Source organism: Osmerus mordax, chromosome 2, assembly GCF_038355195.1.
Source record: "Osmerus mordax isolate fOsmMor3 chromosome 2, fOsmMor3.pri, whole genome shotgun sequence".
Classification (NCBI taxonomy): domain Eukaryota; kingdom Metazoa; phylum Chordata; class Actinopteri; order Osmeriformes; family Osmeridae; genus Osmerus; species Osmerus mordax.
In genome coordinates, this window is record NC_090051.1 from 19887684 (window position 1) to 19914039 (window position 26356).

The 26356-nt window shown below is 43.3% G+C and overlaps 1 protein-coding gene across 11 annotated transcripts; it reads left to right on the forward strand.

The window, feature by feature from the left end:
* Positions 1–8: 8 nt before the first annotated feature.
* Positions 9–25763, forward strand: LOC136966090 (muscleblind-like protein 2a). 11 transcript variants are annotated; one of them, XM_067260476.1, is made up of 10 exons: positions 9–271; positions 5052–5825; positions 15687–15872; positions 15969–16184; positions 16583–16834; positions 18388–18441; positions 18826–18973; positions 19990–20025; positions 20935–21026; positions 21957–25763. In XM_067260476.1, the coding sequence occupies exons 2-10, from the start codon at positions 5652–5654 to the stop codon at positions 21969–21971; spliced, it is 1173 nt and encodes a 390-aa protein (XP_067116577.1). In that variant the 5' UTR covers positions 9–271; positions 5052–5651; the 3' UTR covers positions 21972–25763. The 11 variants fall into 11 exon arrangements, with proteins under 11 accessions (XP_067116577.1, XP_067116568.1, XP_067116585.1 ...); XM_067260467.1 differs by lacking the exon at positions 9–271 and adding an exon at positions 1487–1645; XM_067260484.1 differs by lacking the exon at positions 9–271 and adding an exon at positions 1487–1645 and having other exon boundaries at positions 15687–15851.
* The last annotated feature ends 593 nt before the right edge of the window (positions 25764–26356 follow it).

A 26356-nucleotide genomic window follows, 5' to 3' on the forward strand; every position in this document is an offset into this window, starting at 1 on the left:
TACAGGGAGCTGTCAAATGCTTGTTGCTCCAATCTGTGCAACAAAGTGTCGAAAAAGAACCTGACACTCGGATATACTCGTCTAAAACATAGTTTCATGTATAAAGTGAGAACCCAATGTGTTATTGAATATAATTATTTCGGCTTCACTCCTTAGCTTTCTTGTTTTTTCTCCCAATTCGGTGGCGCTGAAGTCTGCACTGTCTGCGCGAATGGTAGGCTGGCGCTGGAGTCTGGAGAGAGATTCTTCATAACGATGAGGTAAAGCCAAGGTAAGCAGGTGAAAATGCTGTGTGAGCGACTTAACTAGCTAGCTAGCAATAGCTAGCGAATTTGACGTGGCATAAAGATATAAACCGTCTTAGGACGCTTCTAATTGTTAGATCATTCTTTGAATATTTAGCACAGAAATCACGTGTCAACTAGCTACTGAGATATGGGTCGGGACGTCCACCAAAGTAATGCTAGCTGCACTAATGTAAGCTAGCTAGCACGAGAAGCAACTAGAACAGGGATATACCTAGCAACCCATCTAGCCAGTCGTCGCTACTAGCTACTGTAGCTAGTACTAGCGAGGAAGTCGTACATGACCAGAAACCGTCTCTGAAATGACTTTCTTAGTCTAGCTAAAACATTTAAAAAGTAGTGTACATGCTAGCCAGACTAGATGTTGAATTTTTAGACTTCACTTGTTCTTGACTTGACGTAAATCCTTTCCTTACACATTAAGCTACTTATATTTTTTTTGACATTTGATAGTGATCAACCCAGCTGGACATTGCCATGTATGTCGTATTAATGTCGTAGTAGCTAGACACCACCGTTAATAATCATGTTATTGATAGGGGATGGAACAGCCAGACAAGGTCATATATTTATCGAAAGTGTTCATGCAGTCTTCAGCCTTGGATAACATCGATGCAAAGTGTCGGCTAACGTTGTAACTTTCTTCTAAACCAGATTATGAAGATTCATATTTAACATTGAGAAAAGGTTTGCCCTTGATACCATGATTGATTTTAATCTAGCAATGTTGAAGCAATGTTGTGAAATGTGTGGTCTTATTGTATGTTACGGTAACCCTAAATGTCCTGGTTATTCTATGCTGTAATAAATGCCAGTGTTTGTTTTTTGCTTCATGTTCTGCAGGCTTACAATTTTTGGAAGAGTAATTACAGTAATAGGCTATAGTAATAATAGAGGACGTTTGTAATGATATTGATAAAAGGAGTCCATTAAGAATATGTGAAGCAGGCAGATTTCAGTTAACTTTCTCAACGTAAGTACAGATTTGATTTTGCTAGGCTGTCAGTCTGGCCTGCACAGCCAGTTTGTATGCTGCAAATGTGTTTCTGATTTGCCATTGGCCAGAGCTTTCTGGGAGGGCCTTCCTGGAGGCGGAGGGGCCGGCAGGAAGGGGGTGGCTGGAAATGTTTCAGCCAGAGTTAAGCAGACATTCTTTTTCCTCTACTGTCGTGGAAAGAAAATAAATTGTCTAGGCATGGTCTCTGAGAAAACAGAATATCAAAGGGAATGACAACTACGCACATGGTGATTATCAAGACAGAAAGTCATTTGGAAAAGTCTGATTACTAACCTAGACTCTGTGGAAGAGGTTAGCCAAAAGTGATTCATAACTGCGTGAGGTAAGGCTTGTTTCCTTGCTGTGTTTCCTGACTTGCTCCCTGAAGGAATTTGCTGCATTATGCTGCATACCATGCGGTGAGACTGAGAGAGAGAGATAGGAGACTTGACTTGTGTGTTGATAAAATCTAGCCCACTCCCTATGATAACTCTACGTGTACAGTTACCGCTAACTCTTATTTGCTTTCCACTGGTTGGCTGGTTCTTGTCTAATGTGCTAATGTGGCCAGTATGGAGAGTTTACCTCACTCATCCTGCCAGGAAAGAACAAGGTACTCCCTTTATGCCTGCTCTGCAACTTCCTGTGGCGTTTCAGCACTTACCCGGTCTGTCTGTCCCATGTCTGACTCCCTCCCTAGTGTGTGTTTGCACAAGCTTCGGAGGAGTGTTTTTCTCGTACCCGGAGCTCCGGCGGACCGAGGGTCAACACACAATGATTTATTCTCTGAGGCACCAGGTGTTACCTTGTCGTCATCATGACCAACCATAACAACGCTGTGGGGAAAATATCTGGCAGAGGGCGACAAACCGGGAAAGTTCACAAACTGCACTTTTACTGCGCTAACATCATTTCACGAGATACAACTTTTAAGTCGATTAACTTTGTTTTAGTCTAAATAAGTGAAAGGAGGCTTAATATAAGAATTATCATCCCTTATGGATTGGTTTTGGGCTCCCTGGAAGCCAGGCGGCTGTAGATTGGCTGATTATCTTGTAGAGCTGTGCACTCTCAGTAACATGAGAGTAATTAAGGTCACCCCAGTTCAGTTTGCCTAATAGCTAAGGCCACAGTAGTAGATATATGAAACACGCATGCCTGCTGACTCAGTAAATAGCTGACTGCATTGCTGCTGCAAGCTAGGGTGTCATACCAGTAATAGCCTAGGCGTAACCTTCTGCAAACTAGTAGGCTAATGCCTATTAATAGCGCTCAGCATAATATATGTGTCTATTGTTTCATGATCAGTCCCTAATGGCTGTCTATTGGAAGGTATTTTTCACCTGCGCCGTGTGATTCCGAAAGATCAAATCATATTAGTATGCTAGCCTATTAATGTCAAAGGCCCATACATGATCGGTCAAGTAGCAGAAGGTGAACCATGTAGAGAAATGTTCAACATAAGCAGCCAAAGTCAGAAGCTCTGATTCTCTGACAACCTTACCACAGTGATGCTCCACATTCAGTTAAAAGACAAACTATTGAGTCGACTGTGAATAAACTACAGAATAATGGACCTGGTCTACCTATTTTGTTTTTTTGTAGACTCCAAACTGTAACATACCTATGCTGTACATCTATAGATACACATATATTTTTACACAGAGAGAAATGGGTGGATATATCACAATTAGCCCATTTACATGCATTATGTCCATGGAGAATAAGATGTACTGTAGGATTGAATGATCCCCATTTCTGTAAGTGTGTGATAGCCTGCCCTACTTTCTTCCTATCAAGAAACATTAAAGACCATTTATTGAATTTATTTTGTCAATTAAATGTATCTACTTCAACCTTAATTTTAAAAGGAAACCTACATTTGAAAAAAGAAGTAGAGATTTTCTTGGGGGACAACGCTTCAATTTATTCTGGTATTTGATTCTTTTTGTGTTGTTTATCCACATAGCCTACCTTGCTAACATCAGGCCAATATGGACCCCTGTCCTTAACTGTCACATGTCACCACAACAGATATCTGCGTGATAGCAAGGTTTTGACTCTGGGGTCTGATGTGTGTTTGGACTGTCTCTGAGGTCCCCTGCATCCCAGCTGCTTCCACTCTCCACAAGCATATTTATAATTTTGTCTTATTGGACGTGCCTGCCTCAAAGGCTGTCTGGGGTGATAAATATAGGCTAGGCTAGTGCTGCCGAGCCTAGAGAGCATGGAATTAAAATTTCATAAACCGTGGGCTGAATAGGCTTCAAGGTCGGAGACATTAATCAGTCAAATATGTCACTCTGATTAGTGCCAAACTGTGGTGTGAACCTGTTGATGACTGGCCTGTCGATTTAGACACAGGCCAATGCCGGGCGATGACATTGTTTCCCCCAGAGGACCTAGGGTGGTTCAGGAACTACAGTATTGTTCGACATTGGTACAGTATTGTGCTCTGGAACCTCTGACTGGTGTTCGAGGGAACTGAACTAATCTGGAGAGGTCACAGGGGTGTTAGAGACACCTCCCTACCTGGCTTCCAGCTGTCATACCTCATCAACATTATCCCAGAGCCACATGTAGTCAAGCCTTTCCAAAATGAATCATGTTTAAGAGGCTAAGCTAACTACCGGATAAAGTGTCTATACCCTGCAGTTTATTCTTACACAGCAAGCTGTTTTGTTTGCATTATGAATATGGTGACTGCTGTTCTCCTAGTGTTATTGATGGATGTAATAATATGGTGCAGGAGCCTAAGTGATATCTCCTACCTAGCCTGATGGGGAAACTCCCATCTATAACCTAGATCCTGATAATTGGATTTCATTAACTAGGTTATTGTTTTCACTTTCCCTAAATTGGAGAAGCTTTCAGATGGTCCCAAATGAATCGCACCAGCCTGGCCTAATTGCAAAAGGTCACATTTGAAACATCGTAGTCGTTTGTAGTAGCTGATGTTCTCCTGGGAGAGGAGGAAATTAGGCTAGGTCCTGCCAGAGAGGGGGTGATTATTTGGATGATTGGCATGATTGTCACATTAAAAGAGATGGGTATGTCTGCCTATTAGTTAAAATGTAGGCGTAATGGAGGGTATTTAGGATCCACATTGTCTTATGCCACCGCATTCATCACTGTGATCCTCATGAAGCCAGAATAAATTGGTTTACGAGACCCCCATCACTAGTCAAATTTGATTGGTCAAAGTCGAATAGCTAGTTTTAGCCACTGTTGCCATGCTGCACTGAGATGATTGAAGCCACATTAAGAACATGATGAAAGACTAGAACTGATGGCTCAGATTAGGCTATCTAATGATATCAACTGTGTCACCAACTGGTTCTTTACTTTTATCTCTGTTGACGACTCCTTTATGTCTTATCCGTGAGTTTACATCCAGGCCTAAATATTTACAGATGTTCGCAATTATTCCAAATGTCCAACATTTTTGGTTCCTATTGTTTTCTTTCATGTTTTGTCGGTGGATGACCCACTGGTCCCACATGTATTATCAGTTTGTGTATAGAGCTGATCCTAACATATCAATTTTCCATAAGTGTGAAGGTGTTTTGGCCTTCTTGCCTTACTGTAAGTAATTCCAGCAGCTCTCACTGTTCAGCTGCTTTTCATTCAGCTGGTTTACTTGTTTACTAAAAAGGCTAAGTCGTTGCAGATAAGGGTATTGAGCTCCTGTAAAGAAGTACAGCTGTTCTAAAACACAATACTTTCTCCCTCTTTTTCCCACTTTTCAGCTCATCAACAGAAAGTGCCTTTCAGACGACGTCCCCGCCTGGAACCTTCTCTGCGGTCCACATGTGCACGGCCCAGGCCCAGTCCCCTTAAGACCAGGCCTGCGCAGCATCAGGGGACAACTCTGCAGCAACTCCTCGGTCTCCTGTTGACTTTTGCACAACAAGCAAGGGATCCAAAAGGAGAGATTTACTGTGGAGACGTGAAGATCTGCCAGCAAGGACAACACTGACAAATTACTAGAAGTTGGCAAAGTCAATAGTAACCAGTCTGCATTGATATTCTATCAAGGAACTCTATTGCCCAGACATCTTATTTATGGGTTCTGTCAGTGGAGGAAAAGCCACTTGAATGTACCACATAGCAAGGCTGTTTCCCTTGCCAGTGGTCTGCTGTTGGTGTAAACTGATTGATGCCTGATTTCTAGCTGATCAATTATCTCCGCCTGGCTGACACTGTGGGGGATCATCTGATGACTTCATGATTTGAGAACTTCTCAAACTCACAAATCAAGCAGACTCAAAAGTTCAAAACCTCTGGCAAGGCGTGGTGAAACTCTGAAATACAGTCAACCAGTTTTGAAATACCACAAGGGTTTGGACATGGCTTTAAATATGTCTTCGATTAGAGACACAAAATGGCTGACATTGGAAGTGTGTCGTCAGTTTCAGAGAGGAACTTGCTCACGGAGTGATGAGGAATGCAAATTTGCACACCCACCAAAGAGCTGCCAGGTCGAAAATGGAAGAGTTATAGCCTGCTTCGACTCGCTAAAGGTAAGGAATGTTATGGACCATATTTTCTGATAGATTCATGATCTGTTTGCCTCGGTATGCTAGAAAAAAAGGCAGGTTTTTCTGAGATGATTTCAATCATGTGTGCTATGTGGTGGCGCTTTTTCCAGACAGACAGAGATGATCCCATATAATAATTTGGTGTAATTCAGCATAAAAGCATCTCAGAGTGAGAGTGGACTCCATCCACAGCAAAAATCCACAATGCTCTTTTGGTTGTATGGATTTAAGGCTGTAGTCTTCTACTAGCTGGGGCTGGGATTGGGATTACTGTGAAAGCGTTCCGCCTTTCACCTCGGTGGCCCTGCCCTGTCTTACCCTGTCTGGGGCTGTGGCTGTGACAGGGTTAATCCACACAGAAGCTCTCACTGCCAGCGCAGCACAGCCCTGCCCCTGCCCCTCCCCACGGATTATTCTCATGTTGAATTATCTCATCCTCCTTATCTCTTCACTGCTCGGTTTAAACACAGCCCGCCCGGCCAAGAGGCCTGGTCCGTGGCCTAGCGGTCAGGACTGGTGCTGTAACAAGCAGCAACAGGAACTCACCACAAAGAACCCATTCTGCCCAAGTGCCTTCTCAGCTGGGTGTTGTGTATTTGAGAAAGAATAAAATCCTTTGGCCTGCCTTTGATTTTGCCCATTGACTTTTCACCCCGAACCATTAATGGAGATGAAGATTGTGTTGCAGGTTTCTCGATTTCCTTGTATTTCTCTGGATGGATAACGAAGACATTTCAGGCCTGAATAGCGTCCCAGTCATTAATCTTAGAGAGTCATACACTGTTGATCTTGCTCCCTCAGAACAGTGGAGGCATTGAGCAGCCTGTCCTTCCAGGCTTCTGTCTACCTAACATGGCTCTCATGAGTTCCAGGGCCCAGCGAGACTGAGTCAGCCTACTAGCGGGCTGGAGAGACGGTAGTACCTGAGGGAAGCTTCGTTCAAATACATGCATGGTTCTTCAACACAAGCCGACTAGCGTGCTTCTGCATTTAGACCGAAGTGTAGGCGGAGGAAGTGACTGTTCATGACTGGGGGAGGGGGGGGGGGGGGGCACACTGGCTATTTTATATTTTTATATTTGCTCCAAAAAGGCCTGTATTTATTGTTTTGTTTTGAAGCATTGTGGTGGATAACAATAATGCCCTCAGCAAACAGGATTAAAATGCTCCTAGGCTCAGCTCACCCACACACAACACAATTCACAGAATATTGTTCGAATTTTTATGTCGCAGTTTCTCTGTTAAGGAGATTGTAGCCCTATAGCCCATTATCCTATCTTACAGTGTATTTTAATTGATTCTAAGGACAGCCATAACAGTATGTGAAGCAGCCTATAATGTTGGCTTAGCACACATTACTGTCTAGTTCAGTGTTTCCCATGGTCCGGAACTATGAGGTACTAGACAAATTGATCAAACGTAATTTCTTCAGTGGATATATTTGATTGATTTTCTTGTTAGAGCTCAAGAGACATTATGATTCATGATCAAGATTAGATGGGGCTGACTTGAGTCAGCGTGGTTTTGCCACCTTGCGCCTGACGACATGACTCCTTCGGAGAAGCAGAGTGAAGAGAGACGCAGCTGTTAGCCGGGAGAAGGGGGATGGGGCAGGATTGGCCTTGAAAACCAACTAAATGCCACAGTCATGTGATGATGTCATGACTCTTCCTGCTGAATAGCTTGTTGTTGAAGACGAGTTCTTGGACTGCAAGGCTATCTGTTACTGACTTCTGTGTAGCGGGTCAGCGGTTTCCCACTCCGGAATTTGAATGTGTTCTGTATGTAAATCATACAGCATGCACTTTGTTTAGTTGAGAACAGGTAGTTAGAACTGGACGCTGATATAAACATGTGGAATTTATTGGTTCTCTTTTTAATGTGAAACTAGAAGCCTATTCTAGAAGGTACTTTTTTGGTTATTTTCACTGGCATGACTTGGAAGAACTTCAGAAAGAATCTTAAGGGATAACTTCTTGGATGTCACAGGTTTCTCTTCTTAATCAGCCATTCTCCTGACATGCTTCAGCCTGCTTGATATAGTCCATGTGATCCCACTTAGCCCAGTAGCTCATGCATGACAGTAACTACTATCTCATGACTGCCCGCCAATTGACAAAGAGCGTCTGGCCGATACAAGCTCACGGGTGTTAGCGCACTCCAGTTAGCTTAGCATACTCTTTCCTCCTGTGCCTGTGGGGTTTGACATTTAGTCATTTAGCAGACGCTCTTATCCAGAGCGACTTACAGTAAGTACAGGGACATTCCCCCTGAGGCAAGTAGGGTGAAGTGCCTTGCCCAAGGACACAGCGTCAATTGACACAGCAGGGAATCGAACTGGCAACCTTCAGATTACTAGACCCGACTCCCTCACCGCTCAGCCATCTGACTCCATTTGACTCACCCTTCAGGCTGCAACATCAGCCTGAGAAAGCATCCCTCTCCCTCCCCGACCTACCAGCTTCCTCCTTAGAAACAGGCCGGGGCTCTGAGGATCTCTTGGTCCCAGGGCTCCTAGCCGGGCAGGCTGGGAGCTGGCTGGCTGGCTGTCAGTCATGATGTGGCTGAGACGAGCTTCTTCCTGGGGATGCTCTCCTGGGAGAATGTGGAAGCTGGGTCAAAGGAAGCTACTAAAGACACTGCATGGAGAGAGGAGCAGAGCTGGCAGTGCCTAGAAGCAAGCCCCTGCATTGAATATACCCCAAAACACTTCCTAAGCTGTGTTTCTGGGCAAAATAGTATGATTTCACCCAATGTTATTGTTGATGTGTACCGTAAATCCCAATTTGCTGAAATGTAAACCCAGCAGAAAATGTGTCTATCGATACGTGTTAGGCTGTTCAATTGTCTTGATTACATTTTGTGTAAAACTGTACGCAAAACACCACATTAACCACCACATTAACTGCAAAAGCAAGAAACAAGAAGATCAGCCGTAGCAACATGGCACCGCACCCACAGTTTTATTGTCCATTGTGTTTCTCATTACGAGCTCTTCCTATAATGAGCAGATGCCGTCTGTAGGCCATGTGACCGACTGTGTGATGTCCCTGGGAGGGTTCTGGAGCCCTCAGCTGACACCCAGAGAGATTCCCTAAGAGCAGGAATATTAATGGGACATCTATCCCATAGTACGTGCAGATAATGGCTGTCGGCATTGCTCAGCGTGTGAGTAGGCCTAAGTGAAGAATTCCCATCTCGTCACATTTTGGCTTGAGAGGAGTTCATTTCGCAGTCAGGCTAAACAAACTGACAAGGAGAATTACTCTCTTTTTTTCCCCCCAGTTGGGGAGAGCGTGAAAAAATGTTTATTCTGCGTGGGGAACAAAAGCCAGAAAGCTTATGTCATGCCACAAAGAGAACTCCTGCACTAGCCTCAGAAACATTCAAAATCCCTTCAACCTGCATCCAGAGCGCAGGATGAAATACAGTATGAATTGTTTCCTTTGTGTTTGTGCCGTTCCCCAGGCTTTAGGCCCGTCTTGTCAGTGGCATGGTGTTTAACATTCAGTGTGTGGGTGGGGTGACCAGCTCATGCTGTTATACTGGGATTAGTCTCATTTATTTGCTATGCGACTGCTCTGCTACCCAAGATTTATGATGGTGCCGCTGTTACCAGATACAGTACATCGCAAAAAGAGGCTCCTCTGTTTCACGAGTTTGAACTTTTAACACCCTCAGTTTCATGTACGTTGTCTTGCCTATTTTAGATCGGCGGAGTTTAGTGCTACGAAATCTGCAACCTCTTCCCCTGAAAGATAGCATTGTTGAAGACGGTAGGATGGTTGTTGGTACACTGCATGCTACTGCTGTGCAAATGCACCTGTGCCAACCATGCGATATGCTTAAATAAGCATTCAGGAAACTGAAAACAGGGAGAGCATTTATGATCAAATAAAGGTGCAGTCTGCAGGAAGATGGTGATTCGTTTTAAGAGTAGGCTTGCCTACACCATATTCAGAGTGCCCCATACTTACTACAGCCCCTATATTAACTAAGCCTAAATGGAGACACACAAATATATGTTCCTGCTCCCAAAACAAGGGTCATCTTCTCCAGTCATGCCATTGGTTGTGGTCAGGCAGGGTTAGAGCCATGGCTACCATGCGGGTGAACCAGGGGCATGCAGTGTCTGACTGGGAAGATTAACTTAACTCCAACACAAGTGCCTCACATTCCATGTCAACACAAGCACGTCTGTGATTGGAGCTGGTATGTCATGTGAAAGTGACAACGAAGCCAAACAAACACAAACTCTCCCCTCTTATGAAGGTCGACCGTAGGCTTCGCCACCAAGAGTTCCCCCTCTCCTTTTGCACCTACTTGTGGCTCCTTTTGACGAGCCCGGCAAATCAGAGGCCTCTTGTGTGTCACCCTGATCCATAGGGCCGAGGAAATGTTACTCCTATGTTTGTGCCATTTACTTACTGCAGTCTTGTCTGTGTTTTTACAGCAGAAGGGTTGCTGTGCACCAGCAAGCTCCATTACCCCCCTTCATGTGTTGAAAAATATGTCAGAGGGCAATGTGAAATGCCACGAAAGGCCATCCATTGTTCAGATATAAAAAGTATTGTATTGTGTTGACTTAATGATTTCCTGTCAGACTATTAGCCACCTCTGTGCGGTACCTCATGTTCCTCATTGGGTGGACTAATTTCTTTCATTGTCAACGTTATGTTTTCATCATGGCCGTTCCAGACAATAAATTTCAAACTTATGTGGCTGTCATGGCTTTTTTCATACCGATTAAGTCTTGGAAAATCTGTAACGAGCTTAGCAGAGCTGAAACTAGTCACATTCCTGGCAAAAGCCATCTTGTTTTTATTTTTTCATATATATCCTCTGATACCTACCTATCGTTGGACTTGCAACAGGGTTGCAGTGTGGAGCAGATGAAGGCTGGTACACCAACACAGCTACTAGCCGTTGTCTCTCCTCTCCTTCGTTCGAGTGGAGGCAGATGGTTGTTGTTGTTTCAGGTGTGATTCACATTCCACACTCATCCAGCTTCCTGTGTGCGACATGAAAGCCACTCCCTCCGCCTGGAGACCAGGCTCCAGCAGACGAGCGTGCCCAGGGCCAAGCTCGGAGGAGTCACCCCTCCTGCTCCGAGCCCGCACAGCACTGAGGCTCAGGAGCCCACCAGAACATCTTCTACATTCATTACTGTTCCATTTTTCATCCAGTCATCCTGTATGGTATGGATTCATGAAGCTCATCTAGTTTCATTCTGGTTGGACAAAGCCCCCCCCCCCCCCCCCCGGCGTCGAATGAGAGACTGCCTTATTTCTTCATTTCCCTTCTGATGTTAAAGATGGATGCATTATCGGAAACAAAGTTCACATGCTCTGCTGTAAAATCACCATACATGGTGTACTTTCTGTAAACGCACGGCTCAGGATGTACTGACGTAGTTTTTTTTGCCGATATTATCATGTTGGACCTCGTCCTCAAGCCTGTAGCACACTACACACAGGGTCATGTGCCTGTGTGGGTTTCTCTTGATGACTGCAGGAGTGGTGCTCACTGTCCTCCTCCTTCTCCTCCCCCTCCTTCTCCTCATCCTTCTCCCTCCTCCTCTAACTCCCTCTCCCTCCTCCTCTAACTCCCTCTCCTCCCTCTCCCTCCTCCTCTAACTCCCTCTCCTCCCTCTCCCTCCTCCTCTAACTCCCTCTCCCTCCTCCTCTAACTCCCTCTCCTCCCTCTCCCTCCTCCTCTAACTCCCTCTCCTCCCTCTTCCTCTAACTCCCTCTCCTCCCTCTCCCTCCTCCTCTAACTCCCTCTCCTCCCTCTTCCTCTAACTCCCTCTCCTCCCTCTCCCTCCTCCTCCTCTAACTCCCTCTCCTCCCTCTCCATTCTCCTCTAAATCCCTCTCCTCCCTCTCCCTCCTCCTCTAACTCCCTCCTCCTCATCCTACTCCTCCCCCTCATCCCCCCCTGGCGCGGGCTCGGCTGGGGACGTAGCGTATTGAGTGAGGTGGTGTGAGGGCTGGGTGGGGGCTGGGTGGGGGAGTATGCAGCCTAGCTGCAGGAGCTCACTGCAGATCACATCATCTGATGGAGGAAAGGAGGGGGGCCTCTCTCTCACACACACACACTTTTTCTCACACTCTTTCGCTCTCACACACGTTCTCTTTTTCGCATACATTCTCTCGCTCACACACACACACACACACACACACACACACACACACACACACACACACACACACACACACACACACACACACACACACACACACACACACTCCTTCTCTCTCACACACATTATCTCTCTCCCTTCCCTGTGCTGTGGAATTAGCACCCACTGCAGTATGAGTCCAGGCTTAAGGGTTTCAAGCTCAGCTAAAAATATTAGCATATTAATTTTTAAACATGTCAGCAGTTGTTCATTTATCCCATCTGTGGGATTATTCTTTCATAGACAAACACACTGGCTACTTGATTACCCCTGGGAGAATGGGACAAGTAAGTAATTGACGTGTGTGTATGAGTGTGGTGTGAGAGGTAGCGTGAGCAGGAACGGCAATAAACTGCTTTACTGATTCGAAGTCCCGACACCACATTTCAGGACAGTGTCACAGGAAGGAGAATCCCGAGCCACTGGAGCATGTGTGACAGTGATGCAGGAGCTCCCCGTCAGACCATGCTGATGTGGCACAGCCTGCAACATTCATGCATCCTCTACCAACTTACTGTACCTCCAACACAACGCTCAGCCTCTGTTCAAGTCAAGAACTTGGAGAGGACAGAACTCACTGTCTCTCTCTCTCTCTCTGTCTCTCTCTCTCTGTCTCTCTCTCTCTCTCTCTCTGTCTCTCTCTCTGTCTCTCTCTCTCTGTTTCTGTTTCTCTCCATCTCCCTGCCTCTCACCACAGCCCTTCTCATGAGGCATTTAACACAGACCGAACAATGATCCTTTTATCCCGCAGCACTATTCACACCTCATCTGGGGGTTTACCCAATGGAGCGTTACATCAACTCAGACCCCGTTCCAGTGGGCCGGGAGCGTGGTCCATTCTGACGCCTTACCCTGCCGGTTTACCCTGGCATCCCATGCCTGGAATTTGGACCTGGCATCTGCCCTGACCCCTTATCACGCTGAGATAAGACGCCATTGTGAGCCAGTTGTGTTCTGCCAGCCACCTTCCTGTCCTGGACTCAGAGTTCAGGATGTCGGTGGTTAGTGAGGACAGTATGAGGGCAGTGAAAATCTGCTGCGGTATTATTGGATATGACACGTGTGGGCTTGACCTCAAACCGAGTGATAACTCAAGCTATGTAAACTGGGGTCAAAGTGTCTTGAGAGTTAAAGCTCCATTGAGTACGGCTGGGAACTGCTGGGTTTGACCAGCTTATACTGGGCTTAATTTTGCCCTGGAAAAGTACCGTATAATCGGGAAATCAATTTAGCATGTGTTGCTTGCCATAGATTGAGATTATGCCATCGTATAGCCTACAAATCACAATGACTATAATGCAGCTATGTAGTTGTCCAAAGCATATAATGCCTTAGCTGTATCCTCAATAAAGAGCTTGTCAAGAAGTGTGTGTGTGCGTGTGTGTGTGTGTGTGTGTGTGTGTGAGTGTGTGTGTGTGAACAGAGATCCTGTGCTCAACACAGCTGTGTTTCTATTCTCTGCATGCTCCAATAATAAGGCTGCACCATCTCATTTGGCATGAATGGGGGGGCCACACGATTGGCTGGCCCCACTATGACAGCCAGGGCACACTTGCCTGTTTGTGTTTAGTGAACATCTGTTGGATCTTTGAGTTGGATCAATAGTTTGTCTGTGTCTCATTAATTGCTGAAGGCAGTTGCATTGATGTCACATGTAAATTCCGTAAAGGATTAGGAAAGAAGTGTTTTCTGTCTCCTATAGGAGATGACAACTAGATGTATTTAAGTAGATTCCAGATCTAGCTCACAAAGGAAGCAAAAGATTGATAGGACATATAGATTTCTAGCTAGTCTGTGTTTTAGCCCACTGATTCTTCATTATTAAATGTCTTCTCTGTAACCTGAGTGACTAGTTAGCTGTAGCTGATATAAGGTCAGTTACACAACAGGTTGTCTTCAACTCTAATCCACAATCCCCATTTAAATATCTGGAACTTTCCACGAGAATATGCTTGGATAAAGATAAAATCCATGTGGACAGTGAATGAGAATAATTTATATGAATCTCTTGGGGGAATCTCAGATGAGTTCAGTAAATCTAGGCCTAATCTGTGTGTCAGAATTGTTGTCTTGCATTATTAAACAAGTTTTTCATTTGAATATGTAAAACACCTACATAGCATAGCAGCCTAATCTCTCATTGATTGGCTGTTTGATTGATGACTACATTAATCCCTTTTTGTGGTAAAAGATTCCCCAGTGCAATTAAAATGTGTCTATCAGGCAAATTATTTTGCAGACTTTACAGTACTTCAGAATTAGCTGGTATACTAGTCAACCTTAAACTTTAGCCTAGTAGCCTGGCTATTTTAGCTCCGAGCTGGACCCACGCATCTACTAAACAGAGCCGGGTGAGGATGCTATCATGCAGACATCTGAATTGTTGTGAATGGACTTTGGAGCCCACTGTTCCCCAACAAAGAGGAGGGGGATGTCAGTGTGTAGAGAGATCCCCTATGTTGGCAAACTCACAGCCCATTTCTGTCCATTCAGCTTTTCCCCTAAGCCTGTTTCAGTTGCTCGTTGTAATCATGGCCGCTTCGCCAAATGTCTGTGGAGGGACGTGGAGATTGAGATTTCTCAGCCTCATCATGCTACATCATTGATTGTCATCATTATATTGTTTCTAGCTCTCAGCGAACCAGTGATCGTGACGGCAGACCCAGTAGCGTGGATGTCATTCTGACCTCTAAAAAGGATAGATTGTTATAGTGAAAGTGCAGATAATGTTCTGCTTCATACATCCAAGCATAGTGTACACTTCCCATGTGTGCTATTATAAGACTAAAATAAGGATGTGGCCTACTTCCCTCCTCAGTCAATCCTAGTTGACTGGCTCTTCTGAGAAATAATAGCCTCTTGTTCTCTCCTCCAGAAAAACATGATCTGCTCATCCACCAGCTCTAGGGAGACATGATCCTGGTCATAATCATGTCATTAGGGTTACTTTCTCCTCGTGGTATAGAACATGGAACGTCTTGCATCACTTTGAAGCAAGGTTTTTAGTGGTTTTAGCTGTTTCATACCCATTCACACTGGACATTCAAAAGGGGGACTTGTCATATTGACATCACCACCAAGGCTAGGGAGTCAGGTGGCTGAGCGGTGAGGGAGTCGGGCTAGTAATCTGAAGGTTGCCAGTTCGATTCCCAGCTGTGCCGAATGACGTTGTGTCCTTGGGCAAGGCACTTCACCCTACTTGCCTCGGGGGGAATGTCCCTGTACTTACTGTAAGTCGCTCTGGATAAGAGCATCTGCTAAATGACTAAAAATGTAAAATGTAAGGCCTTTCACCAAGGTTTTTCACCAGTGTGACGGGGGACTAAATGGATGTAAAATGGGCTTACACGGCCTTCATGTGTCCTTGCCTTCATGCACAACATCCTTGTCTCTTCATTTGACTGTGTATGGATTCTATTGACCTTGTCTGTCATGATTTTATATGCAGCACTGATGATAGTGGTTTAAATTGATCCTCGGTTCCATAATTGCAAAGTACAATTTAATCTATTCGATTAAAAAAGAATTCTGCCTTCTGAGTATCTGAATGTAAAACCTTAGCGAATGTGGTGAACTCCATAAACATTACAGCCTAGTGGGTCAGGTTACTTTTTTGGGGGGTCCCAAGAATGTGTTTTGAATTCTTCTTCTCTCTCACCACAGGGTCGATGTTCTAGAGAAAATTGTAAGTACCTTCATCCACCTTCGCATTTAAAAACCCAGCTAGAGATTAACGGACGGAACAACCTCATCCAGCAGAAAACAGCCGCCGCCATGCTGGCCCAGCAGATGCAGTTCATGATCCCAGGAACCAGCATGCAGCCAGTAGTAAGTTACTCATACTCAGTCGTAAGTAACTTCCAAGTAGCACCTGACACTCACGTTTTGACACCAAATTCTTTGCAGTATTTTTTCCTGACTCTCGCCCACCATTGCTTTTCACAGCCTTCTTTTTCTATGAGCCAAGGACTTGGTCAGAGCCCTGGACTTAGCTATGCTCCTTACATGACCCCCATGAGCCACGGGATGGGGCTTGTTGCCGCGGACATGCTTCCCAGTGCCCCAGTCATCATCCCCGGAAGCCCCCCCATCAATGTCCAGAGCTCCTCGTCCTCCTCTTCCTCGTCCTCACAGAAGATGCTGCGCACAGACAAACTTGAGGTAGGCCATCCAGATGAGTGGAAAGTAGAGGTGGGAATCTTTTGGTACCTCACGATTCGATTAAAAATCGATCCACGATTTTCTTGTGATTTTTTGATCACATTTTTATACAAAATAAATAAATAAATAACATATAAAATAAAATATATTTTTTACATTTGTGAATCGATGTGAATCGCTAGAAGACTGAATGGCACACCCCTACTGGAAAGTGTTGAAGCACCTGTTGAATGGGTCGCCCGGTAGTGCCCGTACCATGACGGCTGAGGCCCTACTGCAGCGTTACCATTAAAGGCTCCAACAACACCTTTAAAAGAGCATCCCCGCTCATTGAGTGTGTAAGTCTCAACCTTCCAGTAACGCCTGCCCCCCTCTTCCCCACGCTCTCTCCCCCCCAGGTGTGCCGGGAGTTCCAGCGGGGAAACTGCGCTCGGGGCGAGACGGACTGCCGCTTCGCCCACCCCAGCGACAGCCCCATGATCGACACCAGCGACAACACGGTGACCGTGTGCATGGACTACATCAAGAGCCGCTGCTCCCGGGAGAAGTGCAAGTACTTCCACCCCCCTGCACACTTACAGGCCAAAATCAAAGCTACCCAGCACCAGGTCAACCACACTGCTGTGGCGGCCCAGGCAGCAGCAGCCATGGTAAGGTCCTGGCCTCAAGCCCACCACATCTTTTATACTTTTAACATAGTATCTTAGACAACTTGTGCAATTAACGCTTTGATGAAATGTGACAGATCAGCCTTGATGGATTTTAGTCCCGTCTGACAACCATATGTTAGTCAGTTTACCAATCATCATAGAATGTGGAGCTCTGCTTTATTTGTAGACAAGTAATTTGTCAAAATAATGACGACTTTTCCCCATTTTTCAACAATATGCCCTAGTAGTCTATACTGTTTATTAAACATTTTTATGTTGCAACTCATGCTAGCTTTTAACCTAGTTGCAGTATTCTTATAAAAATGGCTTGCTTTGGCCTCAGTCCCTTGCTTCCCACGCTTTTTAAAGTCGAGCTGTAAAGCTGCAACAAACCTAGCCTAACTTTGTTCCCACAGCTACTGTCTTGTTTCATTCTACTGTCTGCTGGTGGTGTGTCTGAAACGTCTAAAGCCTTAATAACTAGCAATGTTATAGAGTGAGCGACTGTCACTGAACTGTCTGTTACCTCACTCACTATGGGACAGTTATAGTCTAATGCAGATGAAGGCCTTCAATCTAACCTCTAACAACGGATTCAGTCCATGCTTTCATTAAAAATGTAATTGAAAACATGCATGCACCATGACCTTAGAATGCGCTATGTACCACTTGGTAAACCTGTCATATATTTTTTTCATACGTGTTTTACGTCATTAGTTCACTTACTACATTCTATGTTTGTTTATTGTTTGTTTGTTTTTTGCATGACCGCCAAATTACAAATACATTTTTTGAAAATTTACGGCTTATTTGAGTAAATAGGTTTAATCTACAATGACTGTATTCTGTACAACCAGTAACCATAGAGATTTAACCAGATCTAAATGAACAGAGACCAATTGGCTCGCACAAACAAAACTGTGAAAATAATTTACCCAATTCTCAACCGATAAAAAAAGAAGGCACAATCAAAAATCTTATGATCATTCTAGTAATATAATCATCATAATAATAATATTGTAAACAGTGCTCCACATTCTGTGATTATCACTTGTAAGGTGTTCTTAAAAGGTTATTATATCCAGTAATTGTGTGTACATTTTTAGATTGTAGAATTGTAACCTAAATTCAATATTTATACTTTGTTCTCCTTAATTGGATACACGTGTTGATAGTGATGATTAATTACCAATCAGCTAATGTTGTATTATTGTAGTCATCAATCTATATTGTGAATATCCTTACTCCAGAAAGATTGAAATGTATTGTAGTAAAACCTATTGGATCAAGCTAACGTGTAGTTGATGCTGACGTACTAATGCAGGAGTTAGTTCTCGTTTCCTTGGATCAGTTATTTTGTTTATTGTGCATGCATATTGTTTCGTATGTGGTATACTGCATTCAGATTATTTTGTTTTTGTTTTTTCCTTCTCACCTACCCACAATGCAATGCTGTCCCCATGACGCACCTCTGCTTGCTGTTACCTGTATGTTAATACGCTTGAATCCCATTGGCCCACTGCCATCATGTGCTCGCTGCCTGCTATTAAAAGACTCAGTCGACTGCCAAAGCAATGAAGCGACCCCTCGAGGCAACTGTAGACCTGGTACTTTGACCTTTCACCTTTTGCTTTGCATGTAGCTATTAATTGTACTGTAGCAACTCACAGAATTTTTATTTGTCATTTTCGTTTTAAAACCTCTTAGATTCATCTAGTATGTGTACAGATTCATTCATCATCAGTTACCTCTGTTTAATTGACTTGATAGATGTTTTAAATGTAGTATCATTAATATTGTAGACATTCACTTCATTATTAAAAAGGTCTTTGTTTTAATTTTGTAGTAGTAATAGCATACACTGTATGTATTTGGATTATTGAAATACCTTAAACTAGTTATTTGTCAAAGAGATCGTACAGTAAGACGTGAGCTAGTTGTGGATGTTCATGGTTCCCGTGTCATGTTGAAATGATCTCTGTCCTCCTCAGTTTCCCCACGGCCTCCTGCAGCCGCTACCAAAGAGACAAGCACTGGAGAAGAGCAACGGCGCCAGCTCTCTCTTCAACCCCAGTGTTTTGCACTACCAGCAGGCTCTGGCCAATGCACAGCTCCATCAGCCTGCATTCTTTCCCACAGGTAGGCCCTGTCTCCGGTCCATGGCCCCCCCCTAGCCCAATTACCTGTGCCTGCTAGAAGTTGTCTCGTCCCCGTCCCCCCCTGAGATCTTACTTGTTTGAGTACTTGTGTCTTTGCTGGGTTAGATCCTGGTCAGGCTCGCCTCTTCTCCCAGTCAGATGCACCAGGTGTGATGAATATATTGTTTTTTTTATGCTGTGAACAATTTCTGCTAATTATGCTCAGTTAATGTTGCTGCCACGTCATCAGGGGCCTGTTGTCCCAGCAGTAGCGCCAACGTGATCATCGGGAGGTTTCAAAGCCTGAGGTGTCAATCAAAGGGAGGCATGAATTAGGTCAAGATGGATTATGACAGTATGTCAGTCTACTCAGATTTTGGCAGCTTAAATCATATTGAGTTTAATCCATCAGTGTGGAGTTCTAGAGTCTGACACTTTTGAAGGTGTGTAAGATGACTGTAGATAAAGGTGATCCATTAAATCTCCAGCTAAGCTCCTTCAGTCAGCAGGGTCTCAGTGCTGCCTCCGGTAGCAGCATCAGTAGTACCCGCCTCATGTCTTATTGTTGTAGCTGAGTGCTCGTGACTTAGGCCAGTCTATGAATATGTACAACCTCTGCATGTGCATCTCACTCTGAACAGTGTTACCCATACCTCACATTGAACCCTATACACACACACTTACCTGGATATGGCCACGGCTCACCTAACTACAGGTCTTATCCCTGATTTCCACTGAGGAGTTCACGTCTGCTTTTCTTTATTGTGTGTGTGTGTGTCAGATGTGTGTGCGTCTGTGTGTCAGATGTGTGTGTGTGTGTGTCAGATGTGTGTGTGTCAGATGTGTGTGTGTCAGATGTGTGTGTGTCAGAGGTGTGTGTGTGTGTGTCAGATGTGTGTGTGTCAGAGGTGTGTGTGTGTGTGTGTGTGTGGTAAGCATGCTGAAAACAGTTTGAAGCTAACCTGTTTTTCCCCCCCATATTAACCTCTGTTCACTTCCCACTGCATAATCACACAGGCTCAGTCTTGTGCATGACTCCTGCTTCCAGCATGGGTAGGTCCCTTGCTTCTTTTTTCTGATCAAATGTCTAATGAACGGGGGAACATGGAATGTTCTGACTGTTGATTTAATAGACATTCTTGTTATTCCGCCGTGTGCTTGGATAAACATGTCTCTAGGTCAAAGGGCAGCGCTCCTTTGTACGCAGTAGGGTCCAGCACACTCATTTAAAAGGCCATTTGAGATTTTTTTTTTTAGATGTGTACATTTTTTTTATTTTTTTTTATTCTGACCGCACCTTGTTGCTGATCTAAGTACCAGGGTATTATTTATATGCTCTACATATAATATGTATATACTTTATCATTGCCTCACTTATTTTTATCAAATGTTTCCACATTTTTTACATCCTTTGTCCATCTCACTGATAATTGTACCCGAAGAAACACAAAATTCCAAACACGAGATTTCATCTAAGCACAACTGGTTGATGATATTTACTAGTTATTTGCTATATCCTGTAGATTAGGACATTTGATCACCTTCCCATGTATTTTATGCATCATTTTTATTTCTATGTGGCCACAAAACGACTTGTATCCCTTTTGATTGAATTTTTTTGGTTTTTCATTTACAGAACATGTTCTATATATACAGCTGTAAATAAGAAATTATTAGAGATTAGTCGTTGTGTTTCATAATGCATTTTTTATTCATCTTTTTTGGGAAACTATAAATGGTCAAATGTCCTAAACTACCTTTAATCAGCTCTCCTCTATTATTTCTCCCATGCTATCTTGCTTTGCTCTGTGATTGCATGCCATCTGCTGGTCTAACCCAATGATGGCTTTGCTGCTAATGTTGTACTGTATTCACCCTGCACAAAAAAAAAGAAACGTTGCTATGGTTACCATAATGCTCCACCTACCTGTTCATTGCTTTCATGGTTCCCTTCCTGAAAAGTCCCCATGATGTACAGCGCTACGCCTGCTGCTGTCTCTGCAGCCACTACTCCTGCCACAAGCCCCTACGCAGCAACAGCTCCGGCCAATCAGGTTTGCTCCTTTTAAAGCTTTCTCTCATGAATCCTTGAGCTCTAAATAAGTGCTCGTTTTAGTCCCTGGACACATTTTTTCTTTGTGTGATCATTGTGCCTTTCCTACGAGCAAATAATTTGCTTTGTTTTTTTGCACATAGTGTATAGGATACCTTTGCACTAAAATACGGTCAGACAGCACTTATTTAGAGATCTCTCATCTGCAAATAGTAGTTGTTTTGTTGCATAAATTCCTTAATTGTTTTTTTGCATGTATTTTTGTTCTTTGCTTTATTCAATTTGAAGTACCCCCTCCAATGAGGACCTACAGTTTGGCTTGCATAATAGTTCAGCTCTTTCTTTGAGATGGTGTAATTAACATCATTACATGGCTTTTATCTAGCACTGTAGAAGGGAGCAGACATCTTACTCTTCTAACAATGTGTGTGTGTGTGTGTTTGTGTGTACGAGCAATCGTGTGTGTGCACGCATTTCACGCCCAGTGGCTTCTCCTCCTCTGACTTGGCTGTGACTGCCCTCTGTTGTCCATCTTAGGCATCTTCGGGGGGGGGGGGGTCAGGTCAGGTGATCTGATTCCTCCTCGTCAGCTGAGAAGGAGAGTGTGTGTGGGTGTGAGTGTGTGTGGGTGTGTGTGTGTGTGGGTGTGAGCGTGGGTGTGAGCGTGGGTGGGTGTCATTCTTCTTCCTAACTCCAATATCAGTCTCATATGCAATTTATTTTTAAAAATTGTCATTACGCTAAACAGTTTTGCTGCCGACCATTATTCAAATGCTTTTTTATTTCTTTAGCAAATGTTGCCAGCACGGATTGAGGATTCTCTTTGCAATCCTAGTATTTGCAGTTGGACCAAAGGGCAATCAAGATTGTTAATATAAAATGCCACCATCAAGTGACATGTCTTTTTTCCCAATTTCTACTCCTGCAACAGATCATCCTCAAGTAACCAACAGGAAAAGAACAAATTGTCGAGATGCTGCCCTCAAAGGCTCTAAACATCCTTTCTGTAAATACTACATCTGCTCCACATGAGAACTACAGCAACCTGCATGCTGACAAGAAGATTACTGAGGAAATGTTGTAAACATAACCTTGAGCTATGTGAAATATACAAATTATATATCAGAATTATATACCTAGGACTAATACTGCTTTACAGATATTTAAATGTCACAAGATTACTTTATGTACCGTATATACATACACACGATTGGGGATTGTGAAGATTTAATTGTTATTGAACAATTATATTGTTTCTTTTTTCCTTTTTAATGTTTCTTAAAAGTGCACAACATTCACATGAACTCACAGAGCAACATAAAACTCACATAAAAAAGTGTATATCTAGTGCTAGATTTGACATTTTAACACAGACCATTGGAAAGAGCACTAATGTGTTTACCCCATACTACCTGCACTTGGCTTATGACTCAGACTGGAGGAAGAGGCCTTCTTGCTCTTTGAGAATATGAATGTCACAGAGGATGCGTTTCCCCCTATTGTTACTCTACTTTTAAACAGAATCACTGCTCCCCTCTCCTCATGCGTGCCTTTGCCTCTCCAGGAAGGCTGGTCAAGGGACAACTCATTCAGTCAGCCACCTGGGCTGGTCCTCCCCTACTGCAGCCCCAAATAGTGTCATTAACAGCCGGACGTACGGTGGACTCCAGAATTCACCTTGTCTTTTTTTTATTAATCACGTCCCACACTGCTGTGTTTGTGTAGGATAGACAGGCTTCCTGCTGTACAGCTGCAGGACCGGGTGTTGTGGGTGCCGTCAGGTCACCAGGGTCTGGAGAGGAGCTGAGAGGCTGACTAGGTGTCTGATGACCTGGCAGGCGAGGGAGGGGTTGGGGGGGGAATAACACCACAAGGACCACCGCCCAGGAGGGTTAGGGTGGAAATACTTTAGACTAAAGGCAGATAGATGGTTCTGGGTAAAAGGGGTGATTCGCAAGGTAATCTTGAGGTGGTGGGGAAAGTAGTTTGTCAACCCTGTTTTATTTGAATTGTAGAAGTGCCTAAAGTACATAGCAAGCATCAGGAAAAGGCTTTGTTGAGTTTGAGAGTGTTGTAACCTCACTCATGACTCATTAGAATCTAAGAATGAAGAACTCTGATAGTCTGCCGCCATCAGCTCAGCAACCCTGGGCCTACTAGATCTGGAAGCGAATAAGTGTTTGTGTGATGCTGATTCAGTGCATTAGTACTTTTTGTACACTTGGTTAGTTTTAGTGCTTTAGTAACTTGTCATGGACTTCCATGAAAGTTTGCATTTATTGTGTCACAGATTTGATTATGCCTCTGCAAAATTACTTTGTTTCTTTTGTAAGATGGACAAGTTGAGTTCCTTATAAATAATTTTCAGTTAGGGAAATGGAAGTAATATGGTAGAAAGGTTTGTGTCTGAGTGTTAGTTATTCATTTGTCTCATTTTGTCTTTCTCAAAAACCAACATTTGTTGCATTTAACTTACAGTCTAACATCTTTCAGGTAGAAATTATCACAAAATAATGTAAAGTGTTTGTAATAAGATGTGGTCTAATAATTATCAAACTGTGCAATGAAACTTGTTCATACTGAGACATGGTCTGTGCTGTGTTGAAAATATGCATATTCACACAGGTCCAAATTCACTCTGAATTTAACCTGTCAAAAATTAGGAACTGTCATTTAAGACTAGACTGAAAACAAATCTGAAACATGAACCTGTCCATCACCCCCTTGATTCTTCCTCGTCTCTGACATTTAAAGTTTGTGTACTGTACGTGCAAATGCTTAGTTCACAGCCCTTTGTGTTTTGTCTCATTTTGATTGCGTGAAAGCAGTGTGTCTGTAAAAAAACACACAAAAAAACGTTGTACACAATGATGTTGTTTTGTTTGATGAACCTCACCACTCCCTGACAATCCACTGAAGCCCCATCACCCCTGTCCTCACCACCTACATCCTTTAACATCACCTTTATTTTAGAAGTCTAATTTTAAGCAACTCTTGATGGAAATATATGGAATATACAGTAGTTTTATTTGTTTAACATTAGTATTAGAACAATATTGTAACCTATATTCTATTTTAAAAAAATGAATGTAATTTATTAAACTGAGCTTTGCTCTGCTGGAAGTTCCTCAAAGGGGGTTGTCCTGTCACTCTAGCCTACTAAAAGCCGTCTGTGTACAAGGGAAGATGTGTTAAAGCTACCAGTGCTGGGCTTCCTCAACTCCACCTTGTCTCTGCCTTGTCATCTGCAGGGAGCTTGAAGAGAAGGAGGCGTCAGAAACGTCTCCGCTCTGCCTCCCAGAGTGGCAGAAGTGTTGGCTAGAATGTAAATGTATGACGCCTTTGACGCTTCCTTCTCTTGCTGTTTCTCTGTCATCTACACAGGACAACAAACTGCAGTAAGAGCGAGGCGATAGAATTGGTTTTATTATGTTAAAGAAAAGCACACAAAAAAAACTCAAAAAAATGGTTTATTGTCACATTTTACCAAAAAAAAGAAAGAAAAAAAGTATTGAACTTGCTTTTCATTGTAGTATGGTATGATTTCATAATTTGTTGCTGTGTCAAACTGAAGTTGCAATGATGGAAACTCTGTATTTTTGTAAAGGATGTCTTGTTATGTTTGTTTTCTAGAGCACTCTTAACACAAGATTGTATTGCCATAAAGAACATTTCCTATTCTATGGCAAATTGCATACAACATGTACTTTCTGTTTCTTATTGCCTTTGTATCACACTATATTAATTTTACAGTTAAGATATAAGGGCCCTTATGACATCTAATATTTCTATCTTCTCCCACCAAAAAGCTCAGTTTCTGTATCTGCTGACCGGATGTTTGATGTCATGAGGTTGTGTTTGATGGTTGTTAGCTGTTTAGAATTGCACTTTGTTCCAAGAATATAATTATTTTCCCATTGCGGATAATACAACTTCGTCTTGGGTATGGCAAACTGGATTTCCTTAAATTATGTCAACTGTTAACAGAAGACACGTTTTGCAAGAAAATACTATTATAAAAATAATTGTTCATTTCAAGTTGTCAGACTTCATTTCAAGTTAAAATATAATTACATTATACTGTAAATACATCTACAGATGCAATTAATTTGAGATTTGAGGCCACCCATTCAAAAGAGTTAAGGACAGTCAGAATGTTTCAGTTTACTGACCCAGTGGTAACGTGATTCCTGAGCACTTTCTGGACAGTGGATATACTGGGCAGACAAGCTTATGTGTGAACTTTGCCTTACCTTTGATGTTTCGTGCTTCAGTTTGTATGTGTTAGCTTGGGCTCATGAAATATAAGGATTGTGATTAGTGTGATCAGTGAAATACGCTGTTTAATTCTCACTCTTACAGGAGTTTTTATTTGTGGCCAAAACAAAATTGTATGAGGCGCAGTCTAACAATTTCCTGAGAAAAGCTTGATGAAGAGAGAAGTAGCACGCGTGCCATTGTGAATGGTTGTGCTAATGTTACTGCAGGATTGTGTTGAGGCTACTGTGTCCGTAGCACATGGCTCCATCAGTGATGCTGTACTGTAGACCTGTGCTCTATGGAAGAGGGAGAGTACCCTTTCTCAGTTTTAATTATGTTATGTGACAATTTTCAATGTTTTATTTGTGCATACTTACGTGCTCTTTTATGTTATATAGAGTAGTTTTGTTTTTTGGTAAATCCAAATTTGTGTAAAGTCTAATGTTAAAACAAAAAAACAAATAAAGGTTTAAGTATATGCCAAGCTTGGGTTTCAGTTTTTTACGTTGCACATGTGTATTCTACATTAGCACGTAGGCTGAGTTCTTTAGTCCAAATCCTGAGTGCTTGCTTTTGGTTTCAGCAATAGACCATGATGTACAATTTTATTATACAGATTGTAATCTTTGATTAACCAATTTTCCTCTATTAGGTAATAAACCATAAATGTCAGCCAGTCTTTTCAATTACTTTACAAGAAGCTTTCATTCTTACAAGTTCACGGTAGGCAGCGTTACCATAGCAACAGCATCCGGTGCACTTTCCTCTTGGATACACATCCCCAAGCTGCTGCTGTGATTGGACGAACACACCTTGGATGTCACTGGTGTAACCGAATGATGGGAATTTTACCACATGAACGGAAATCCAATCCTCGAGTTTCACTGGCCTTCTCGGTATGGCACTCTAGATCGTCATGAGTGAGGTTAGAGCGAATGAGTTTAGCTATTGGGTACTTTGCACATCTTTCATGAGAGGGAAGACCCTTCTCTTTTCTGTGGTACGGAAGCCGAGGGGGGACTGGTTCGTAGCGCGGCGGCGGTGGGTCTCCACCCGAGAGTATGGCGGCCA